Raw genomic sequence first — 10,730 nt, forward strand, 5'->3', positions numbered from 1 at the left:
AGATTATCTTCTGTGTCTGTGTTAATTGGTTTCCCTTTTCTTTGTTGAAGAGGGTCTGTGCAATCCTTTTGCCTAGTCCGCCATCTTGCCTCGCCTCTGAGACTTTTCTTAAGGTTGGCTTTTAAAAATCTAATATTCTTTGTTTTTGCTGTACCTATTTCTACCTTTCCCAACAAGGTTTGCTTTCTGTTCATTGTTCTTCTTATCCAATCTTAGTATCTTTCAAGGTCCAAGCCATGAATTTTTCCCTCTGTAGAAATATTATTTATGCACTATTTGATAGTCATATGAGTATTGACTTGTGATATTCCTAACAATGTTACTCCTTGCCTCTTCAACTAGAATGTCGCTTTTTAAAGGGTCTTTAGTGATTCGTTCAGCCCATTACATCTTAGGCATAACATAGTTCCATGCATTAGTGTTCACTTATGTGCTCTGTTCAATAAGTATCTCAAAATGGTAAGATGTGCTTTAACTTAGGGCAGCTTTATTACTTCCAAATTTTTTTTTTTTTTTTATTAGGATTTGGGTGAAGATTTACAGAGTAAATTCACTTTTCATACAGCAGTTCACATATACTTTGTCTCATTTCATTCACCAATATTTGCAATGCAGCAGCTCCCCTCCCACTTCCTCCCCATAGTTACCTCCTCCCAGTGTCCATCCCTTCATACTCTTCTACACCCTGAGCTATCTCCCTGTGCATAAGCAGCCCTTCCTTCTCCCATGATTGTTCTCTCCAGGGCGTGTGTCTACTTGAGGTAAATGTTTAACTCACATGCCTGTACTTTGTTACTTCCAAATTTTTTCCAATAGAGAACCAGAAATTGAGATTTTAAGGTATAAAAATAGCTCAGTTAAGCTTAAAAACTGCTTAACTTATATTACTTTTTATGAACACCAGAAGTTTTATCTAAACAATACTTAGTTCTTTTCAGTTATTTTACATCATTATCTTATGTTTGAGGAAGGATTGAACTTTGAGTGTCTCAGTTTGGATTAGGAAATAAGTGGGGAAAGGAGTAACAGTTTAGGAAAAGTGTTTTGTTGGTGAGTTGTTTATTTACAAACATATCTTCTTTTATAGTTGATGGAGAACCTTGTGATCTGTCTTTGAATGTTACCTGGTATCTGAAAAGTGCTGACTGTTACAATGAAATCTTCAACTTTAAGGTAATGATCATAGAATTACAGACTTTCCTTGGACCTTAGAAATTGTTTTACAGAGAAAAAAGTGCCATGTAGCTCTGGAGGAGCAGAGCTGGAATTTGAATCCATTCCTTCCAATTTGCTGACTTCCTGTATCAGCAGTTCTCAAACTGATTTGGTATCAAAACCCTTAAAAAAACTCTTGTAAATTGAGGTCTCCAAAGAACTTTTGTTTATGTGGTTACTGAATTAGAAATTAAAACTGAGAAATTGCATATCCAAATATTATCATAAATAATTTTGACTGCTTCATCAAGGATGTTTTTAAGTGAAACTGGCATTTTTCTTCTTTTTTTTAATTTCGAGTTTGGGACTATGAAGAATACAGTGACTATATCTTGGGGCCATAGTCTTGGTGCCTGATAAGGGGCAACAGTTTTACCCACCATTGCTTTTGTACCATCAGTGCAAGACAAATAACATTTAACCTCTTGGACCTCAAGAAAGGGTTTCACTATGGCCCCTATGTGCCCTTCAGGTCTGGAATTGAACCCACACCTGTGGCTTCCAGCCAAATGAAAGACAGGCATATGAGTTGAATATTTACCTCTCCTTGGAGAGAACAATCATGGGAGAAAGAAGGGCTGTTTGTGCACAGGGAGACAGCTGAGGGGACAGGAGTGCATGGAGGGATGGACACAGGGAAGAGGTAATAATCAGGAGGAAGTGGGAGGGGAGCTGTTGCATTGTGGTAAGTTGTAGTCATTGTCATGAGACAAAGTGTATGTGAACTGCTGTATGGAATGTGAATTTGCTCTATAAATTTTCACCCAAATCACAATTAAAAAAAAAAAAAAAAAGGGTCTCGGGGACCCCCAGGTGTCTATGGACCACACTTTGAGAATTGTCATACTACATTACACTTCAGCATTGAAAATTTATCACTCCAGTAAGGATGTTTCAGGCCTTTTCCATTCTGTTTCCAGTCCCCTCTTTTTGCATCATTTGTTTTCTTTTTTAAAATATTCCTTTCTTATCCTTGAGGTGTCTTTCCAAAGGTAATTTGACAGATCTTTAAAAATTGCTCACCATCAGCCATTTTAGTTTTTCAAAGCCTCAGCATTTTAAAGCTGTGCCTAGTATTAAGGTTTTATAGTATCTTTCTGTGGTATGAGGGAATGCATTTTATATTTATTATTATAATATTAGATAGGATTGATATGAAAGGAATGACTGAAGAATTTAGAGGGAAATGATAACATCTCCAGAATATGGTTTGAAATATCTTTGATCTCTTTCTATTGATTGATTGCTTGTCTATCAGTTTGTCATACTGTGGTGGCTTAATGTGTTGCTGTGATGTTGGAAGCTGTGCCACCATTACTTCAAATACCAGCAGGCCACCCATGGTGGATAGGTTTCAGCAGAGCTTCCAGATTAAAATAGACTAGGAAGAAGGACCTGGTAATCTTCTGAAAAAAATTAGGCAGTGAAAACATTATGCATAGCAGCAGAAGTCCTTCAGTTTGGAAGACACTCAAATTACGACTGGGGAAGAGCTCTGTCTTCAAAGTAGAGTTGACCTTTATGACATGGATGGTACTTTTGTTTGCTGATGATGTGGCATGACTCAAAATGAGAGGAAGTAGCTGCAACATCCATTTTTAGTCACAACATAGAATGTACCTACCAAGTATGAATCTAGGAAAATTGGAAAAAATGAAATGGAATACTTGAAGATCAATAGCCTAGCCATTAAATGAGTAGAAATGGACTGGCATTGGCCATTTTAAATTGAACAATCATATTGTCTTCTATGCTGGGAATGACAAATTGAGGAGGAATGGTGTTGCATTCATCATCAAAAAGAATGTTTCAGTATCTATCCTGAAATACAACACTGTTAGTGATAGAATAATATACTATTTCGGTTACCTAGTGCTGCTCTATCAGAAGATACCAAAAATGGGATGCTTGAACAAACAGGAGTTTAGTGTCTTACAATTTGGAGGCTTTAAGTCTGAGTTCAAAGTGCCAGGCTTTAGGGGCTGGGTGAAAGTCCCTCAACCTTGGCTTCAGCTTTGCCTCCTGCTCCCAGCCCCTGAAGCTGGAGGATTTTCGTCACTCAGACAGCTGCTGGCTGCTGAGGCTGACAAACCCAAGGTAAACAAGTAATAAGACATAGTCCCAATATTACCAAACCACATAGTAGACCATTAATTCAAGTCCCAAGATCAGCAGAGCATGACAGGCTGCTGAACCAATAACACAGCTACATGCAGGGTTCAAGCATGCCATAAGCTAGAGATGTGTGGGAAGCAGACTATATCCCTAAAGCTGCTACTCAGCTGCTTGTGGTAGATCCCACCATGGAGTTGCTTGCCAGTCTCATTTTGGGAAATAACAACCACCAGCTGCCCAGCTACTCAACCAGGCCCAGCCAAGTTGACACACAACCTTCACTACCACTGTCCATGATAGGATAATATACATATACCTAGAAGGAAGACCAGTTAATATGACTATTATTCAAATTTATATATCAACCATTAATGTCAAAGATGATGAAACTGGAGGTTTTTTACCAACTTCTACAGTCTGCAATTGATCAGACATGCAGTCAAGATGCATTGATAACACCAAATGCTAGACTATACAGATAAACACATAAACGCTGAGATGATCAGATGGGGTCAGTGAACAGAAGTTACTTTAAACCAAGGATAGATTCAGCTGAGGCTAATCTTGCATAGACACCAGTGATACAAAATACCTGCAGTTCTTACAGGAACAATAGAAAACAGACATAGAGTAATCCCTCATAGACAATCAGATACTATGGGAGAGAGATCCAATAGATCTACTGCCTCAGGACCATAGTACTGGGAGACATCAGACTCAGTTGGCACAATAAAATTCATAAAAGCAGTTGCTCCACGTCCTACATTCGTGAGTAGTGACTGGGGTCTTAAAAGCTTTCAAACGGCCATCTAAGATGCAGCTAACTGTCTCCTAGCATCAGAAGTGAAGAAGAATGAAAAGGGGGGGGGGGCATTTAGAAGCAACCAGCCCTAGGACACGATGGACCTCGAGACCAGAAGAACTAGTTGGTGCATGGCTACCAGTGCCAACCACTCAGGAAAAGGTCAAATCTGGAGATCCTGGATAGAGTGGGAGGGAAAACTTGGAATAAAATTCCACAAACTCAGTAATGATCAGAATCACTGGTCAGATGAAATCTGGTGAGACTCTCAATACTATGTCCCTGGAATACATTCTGAGCCTGGAATAAAACTCACCCCCGGGGATGGGCTCTCAGCCCAATAGTTAACAAGATGTACACACAGACCACTCAACTCAGGATGACACACCCACATACTCTATGGCAATACAGCCCTTAGAGCAATGAACCATGGGACACCAGAGGACCAACATTCAAACTGAGGAAATGCAGGACCAATAGGAGTGCATAAATATGAGGAGCACAGGTGGAGGGTCACAGAGTAGGAAGGGGAGGAGACTGGGTTAGGGTTGGACATGGACTGGGTTAGGGGAATGAAACTAAATGTATGCGTTATGTTGAATGTAAAACAAGCTTTAAAAAAAAAAAAAGATGCATTGATAATTATAGGTGATTGGAATGTGAAAGTTGGAAACAAAGAAGAAACATCAGTAGTTAGAACATGCAATATCCTACATATTTCTATCACCAAGGCATGATAGCATTTTGCCATCGATGATTTACTAGTTGGAATTACCTTTTTTCAACAAGATAAACAGTAACTATACCCATAGATACTGGATGAAATACACACGAATCGCATTGACTACATCTGTGGCAAGAGATGATGGAGAAGCTCACTATCATCAGTCAGAATAAGGCCAGAGGCCAGCTATGGATCAGACTATCAATTGCTCAAATTCAAGTTTAAGTTGAAGCTGAAGAAAATTAAAATAAGTCCACCAGAGCCAGAGTGCTACATTGAGTATATCTCACTTGAATTTAGAGACCATCTCAAGAAGAGATTGAACACTAATACTGAAGATGAGGTGAGTTGTGGGAGGATATCAAGGAAGTCATACATGAAGAAGGCAAAAGTTGATCAAAAAGACAGGAAAGGAAGAGAAGACCAAAATGGATATTTGAAGAGTCTCTAAAACTTGCTCCTAAAAGGAGAGCAGCTAAAGCTAATGGAGGAAACGATCAAGTAAAAGATCTGAACAAAAGATTTTACAGGATGGCTCAAGAAGACAAAGTAATGTATTATAAATTTGCAGAGACCTGGCATTAGAACACTGACAGGGAGGAATACACTCAGCATTTCCCAAGTTGAAAGAACTGAAGAAAAAATTCAAGCCTTGAGTTGCGACATTGAAGGAGTCTATGGGCAAAATATTGAATGACACAGGAAGCGTAAAAAGAAGATGGAAGGAATACACAGAGTCATTGTACGAAAAAAAAGGATTGGTTGATGTTCAACCATTTCAGGAGGTAGCATATGATCAAGAACCAGTGGTACTGAAGGAACTCTGAGTTGCACTGAAAGCATTGGTGAAAAACAAGGCTCCAGGAATTGATGAATACTAATTGACATGTTTCAGTCAATGGGATACAATACTGGAAGTGTTTCCAAGAAATTTGGAAAATAGCTATCTAGCCAACTGATTGGAAGAGACCTAGATAACGTGCCTGTTCCAAAGAAACGTGATCCAACAGAATGCAGGTATTATCAAACAATATAATTAACATTACATACGTAAAATTATACTGAAAATAATTAAAAAATGGTTACAGCAGTACATGAATAGGAAACTGCCAGAAATTCAAGCCGAATTCTGATGAGGATGTGGAATGAGTGATATCTTTGCTGGTATCAGATGGATCTTGGCTGAAAACAGAGAATACCAAAAGATATTTACCTGTGTTTTATTGACTATGCAAAGGTATTTGATTGTGTGGATCATAGCATATTATAGATAACATTATGAAGAATGAGAATTCTGGAACACTTAATCATGTTCATGTAGAACCTGTACATAGTCCAAGAAGCAGTTATTTGAACAGAACAAGGGGATACCGCATGGTTTAAAATCAGGAAAGCTGTGTGTCAGGGTTGTATTTTTCCATCATACTTATTCAGTCTTTATGCTGAACAAATAATGCAAGAAGCTGGACTGTGTAGAGAAGAATGTGGCATCATGATTGGAGAAAGACTCATTAAGAGCTTGTGATTTGGAGATGACAGTCTTCCTTGCTGAAAGGAAGGAAAACTTGAATCACTTACTAATGAAGGTCAAAGACTGTAGGCTTCAGTGTGGATTACAGCTAAACGTCATCAAGAGAAAGAAAACAAAAATCCTCACAACTACACCAGTGAGCAACATCATGATGAACGGAGATGATATTAAAGTTGTCAAGGATTTAATTTTACTTGGGTCCACAGTCAGTGCCCATGGAAGCAGCAGTCAAGAAATCAAAACAATTATCGCATCGGGCAGATCTCCTGGAAAAGACCTCTTTAAAGTGTTGAAAAGTAAAGCTGTCACTTTGAGGCCTAATTCAAGCCTTGGTGTTTTCAATTGCCTCATATGCATGAAAAACTGGACAGTGAATAAAGAAGATTGAAGAAGAATTGATGCCTTTGAATTATGATGTTGATGAAGAATATTGAATATACTACGGAGTACCATGAACAAATCTGTCTTGGAAGAAGTACAGCCAGAATGCTCCTTAGAAGTGGTGATGGCAAGTCTTTGCCTCTCATATTTGGGGCATGATATCAGGAGGGACTAGTCCCTGGAGAAGGACATCATCCTTGGTGGAGTTAAAGGGTCAGTGAAATAGAGGAAGACCCTCAAAGAGATGGATTAACACAGTGGTTGAAAAAGGGGCTTAAACATAGCAATGTTTGTGAGACTGGATAGTGTTTCATTCTGTTGTGTCAGCACGTAACAACAAAAACAATTGAATTTACAATGAAAGCTTTTTATATTTGAAATTAGTGATAAAGTGGTCCAGAGCTTAGTGGATCCTCCTATCTGGTGGTATAATCTAAAAATGTAGAAATTATTGCAGATAGCCACAGTGTAGAAGTATGGGAATGATAACTCCACAGCGATGTGAAATTAGGAATTAGAAGAAAGAGTCCAAGATTAGTGATGTAGATATTTACAAAATTACACAAAAATTATAGAACTAAAATCATAGAAATGGATGCCTTTTGAGAGTATCAACTGTTTAAAAAAAAAAAAAGCTGTGTTTGCTGTTTTACGTTTTGAGCATATCTTTTTGTTGATATTGTTAATTTGGTCAAGTAACTCTTATAAATTATATTTTAAAATGACAAAACCCTCTGTGTTTTGACAATTTCCCAGTCTGCCCTGAATTGTTAGTGGAACTGCCCTTTGTGAGCCAAAGGCTAGAATTCTAAACGTTAGAGTCCAATTACATTAAAATCTTAGAGATGAATAGATATATTCTTTATCTTATGCTTTTAATATTTAAAATTAAAACAAACTCACTACCATCAAGTCAATTCCGACTCATGGAGACTCCTCCTTGGGTTTCTGAGGCGGTATCTCTAAGGAGGTAGATAGCCCAGTCTTCCTTCTGAGGAGTAGCTGGTGGGTTTGAACCACCAGCCTTCTGGTTAGCAGTCAAATGCCCTAGGCACTGTGCCACCAGAGCTTCTATTTAAAATTAGAAAGACTAAATTATTTTTGTACTCCTGTTGTTGTTGTTATTTGCCGTCGAGTCGGCCCCAACTCATAGCGACCCCTCCTTGGGTTTCCGAGGCAGGATCACTACGGAAGTAGGATTGCCCAACCTTCCTTCCGAAGAGTGGCTGGTGGGTTTGAACCTCCAGCCTTCTGGTTAGCAGTCAAGTGCCTTAGCCACTATGCTACCAGAGCTCCCTGTTGTTGTTAGCTGCTATTGAATTTGGACTCGTGACTCCATGTGTGCAGATAGAGTTTTCAACAGTATGACCTTTTAGAAGCAGATCTCAGTGCGTGATTTCCAAGTTACTTCTGGGTAGATTTGAATTGCCAGTCTTTCGGCTAGTAGTCCAGTGCTTAACTGTTTATGCCACCTAGGGCCTCTATGTTTTGTACTAAAGGTGATTCTATTTGTTATTGTCTAAATAATCTTGTTTATGATTTTTTTTTTGCTTGTGAATGGTATACACTTTGTATTTCCTATATTTTTTTCAGGCAGAAAAAGTTGAGAAATATTTGGAAAACCTTAAGGAAAAAAGAGGGTTATCTGGGAAATATCAAACGTCATCAAGAGTGTTCCAGAACTGCAGTGAACTTTTTAAAACACAGGTAGTGCTTGAAAGAGGTTAGAGGAACGTAGAGGGTTAAAAAATGTAATGCTTATGTTTTTGGCTGTATCTGCTCTTCTCCCCTTCCTTTCCCACTGGCAGAAGTTAGAAGCATGTTCTAATGTGTGTATAAGCAGCCACTTACATATTGATTCACATCATAGAAGAGAGGATATGGTTTCTTGTGTGTTAACAGCAAACCCAGATTTTTAATTCTTTTGTTATCTAATTGATAGGTCTCCAGATAAATCAGTTTTCAGGTTTAACTGCTACAGACCCAAAATCAAAGAGTATCACTACTTTTGTAGAAAATTATCACTAGGTTAATTTTCAGGCCTTGTTTTGGGGAAAGGGAAGTAAGTAGATGAATAATATTGTATATTTTTAATGCTCAGATATAAGCATGTAAGTGTAGTCATATAAGTGGGATTTCTGATACAAAATTCTGTTTCCTTAGAAATAGGATCTAATACCAAGTAAATTTTTTTTTTTAGTTTGGTAAAACTATGTAATAGCCATGATACTATTTTTTGATAGAAACATTTTATAGGGTTGAAAATATTTGTTGTAACTATACCCATTGCTTTGTCCTTACTGCATATAAAAATTGCAAAGGAATATTTAGCAAATTTCTTATAATAGGCAAGGAATTCACTGAAAGCTAGGTCTGGTTACTAGAATTAAAATTGTTTCTTTTTTAAAAAAAACTAAGGAAACTAATTAAAAATTGATAATTAATAATTTGATGAAGTAATTGATAATTGAACTCTGAGGATCAAATGCTTTCAGAGCTTAGATTTTATGGATTTGGAGGGAAAAGAAAACTTCAAAAATAATGCAGGAATAGTAGGAAGGAAAAACTAGGAATGGTGTGAGATTGAATAGTTTGTATGTTTTCTGTTGGTTTTCCAGATTTCTCCCTCAGGCTAGATTTGGTTGGCCTTTCTTAGATTTCATTATGGAAAGCTTTCTGTTGCTCAAGGTTCACTACTTTTAGATCTGCTATCATCTTTCCAGGGTCCTGGCATATATCCCTGTTGGTAAGGTTTTCTCTCCTCCAGTCTAATCTAACAATTGAATTACGCACTCTGATTACTGAGGAAGGAGATTGCTTAATCTGCTGATAACTGGTTAGAAAGGTAATTAGTATACTTTGCTTACAGATATGGATTGTGATGTGCGTATATAATTAGGAATCTTATGTTCTAATTTTGTTTCTGTTTTCAAAACTTTATAGCTTTAAGCCTAATTTTCCTTTTCTGTAAAATGAAAGGAAACTGTCTAAGATCCCTCTATCTTAAGCATGTATCTAAGGTCTTATGTTCCCTAAACATTGAGTACTCCTTTCTAAATATTACAAATTTTTAAAGTAACTTTAATTTCATGTTTGTTTTATAGAGCTTTTCTGGAGATTTTGTACATCGACTACCTCTTTTAGGAGAAAAACAAGAGGTAATTATTTTTCTTGTTACGTATTTCTGAGAAAAGTAAAAATTCTGAATTAATTTTATTTTATTTTTTAATGTTTAAAGGCTAAGGAGAATGGAACAAATCTTACCTCTATTGGAGATAAAACTGTAAGTGTATCTGAGAATTTAGAACATACTGATTCTAAAATTGCAATTAATAATATAATTTAAAAATAGACAAACAAAAGGATACATTTTAAAAGAAACTTAAAAATGGAAACTGTCTACCAAAATGTTAATAAGGGTTGCTATTAATAATCATAGGGAGCTTTGGTGGTGTAATGCCTGAGACATTTGACTGCTAACCAGAAGGTTGGTGGTTCAAATCCACCAGCCACTTTGTGGGAGTAAGATGGAATAATCTACTTCCAGATAGAAACCTAGTGGGGGTTGCTATGAGTTGGAATCAACTCGATGGCAGTGAGTTTGGTTTTTTTTTTGTTGTTGTTGTTGGTTTGGTTAATAATAATAAAATAAGTGATATTTATTTTCTTGTGTTTCTATATTTCCTACAATGTATATGTAAAGTTGTTATAGTAATAAGTGATCCCCCATAGCTTTCTTGTGGAATCTTTGATTCTGTAGCTCTTAAAATCCTTTTCAGTTTTATTTTCTAGCAAAATTAGCAGTTTGATGTGATTACACAAAGTATGTGCATTTTGACCAAAATGGGATCATATGCATATTGTTATATAATTTTTATTTTTACTTAATGAAGTAATTTTTTCCAAATGGGCACATAGAACACTACCTCACTTTTTTTTTTTTTTTTTTTTTTTTTAAAGAC

At 36.9% G+C, this 10,730-nt stretch overlaps 1 protein-coding gene across 1 annotated transcript in view; it reads left to right on the forward strand.

The window, feature by feature from the left end:
- The window catches only part of TMEM87A (transmembrane protein 87A), a 73,164-nt gene that overhangs the window by 25,745 nt on the left and 36,689 nt on the right, over positions 1–10,730 (forward strand). The window contains exons 3-6 of the mRNA XM_007935284.2: positions 1,088–1,173; positions 8,362–8,475; positions 9,873–9,926; positions 10,007–10,051. Of these exons, the coding sequence (XP_007933475.1) occupies positions 1,088–1,173; positions 8,362–8,475; positions 9,873–9,926; positions 10,007–10,051 (299 nt within the window). The remainder of the gene's footprint in view (positions 1–1,087; positions 1,174–8,361; positions 8,476–9,872; positions 9,927–10,006; positions 10,052–10,730) is intronic.

Source organism: Orycteropus afer, unplaced genomic scaffold, assembly GCF_000298275.1.
Source record: "Orycteropus afer afer isolate SDZICR_OR568_19922 unplaced genomic scaffold, OryAfe1.0 scaffold00026, whole genome shotgun sequence".
Classification (NCBI taxonomy): domain Eukaryota; kingdom Metazoa; phylum Chordata; class Mammalia; order Tubulidentata; family Orycteropodidae; genus Orycteropus; species Orycteropus afer.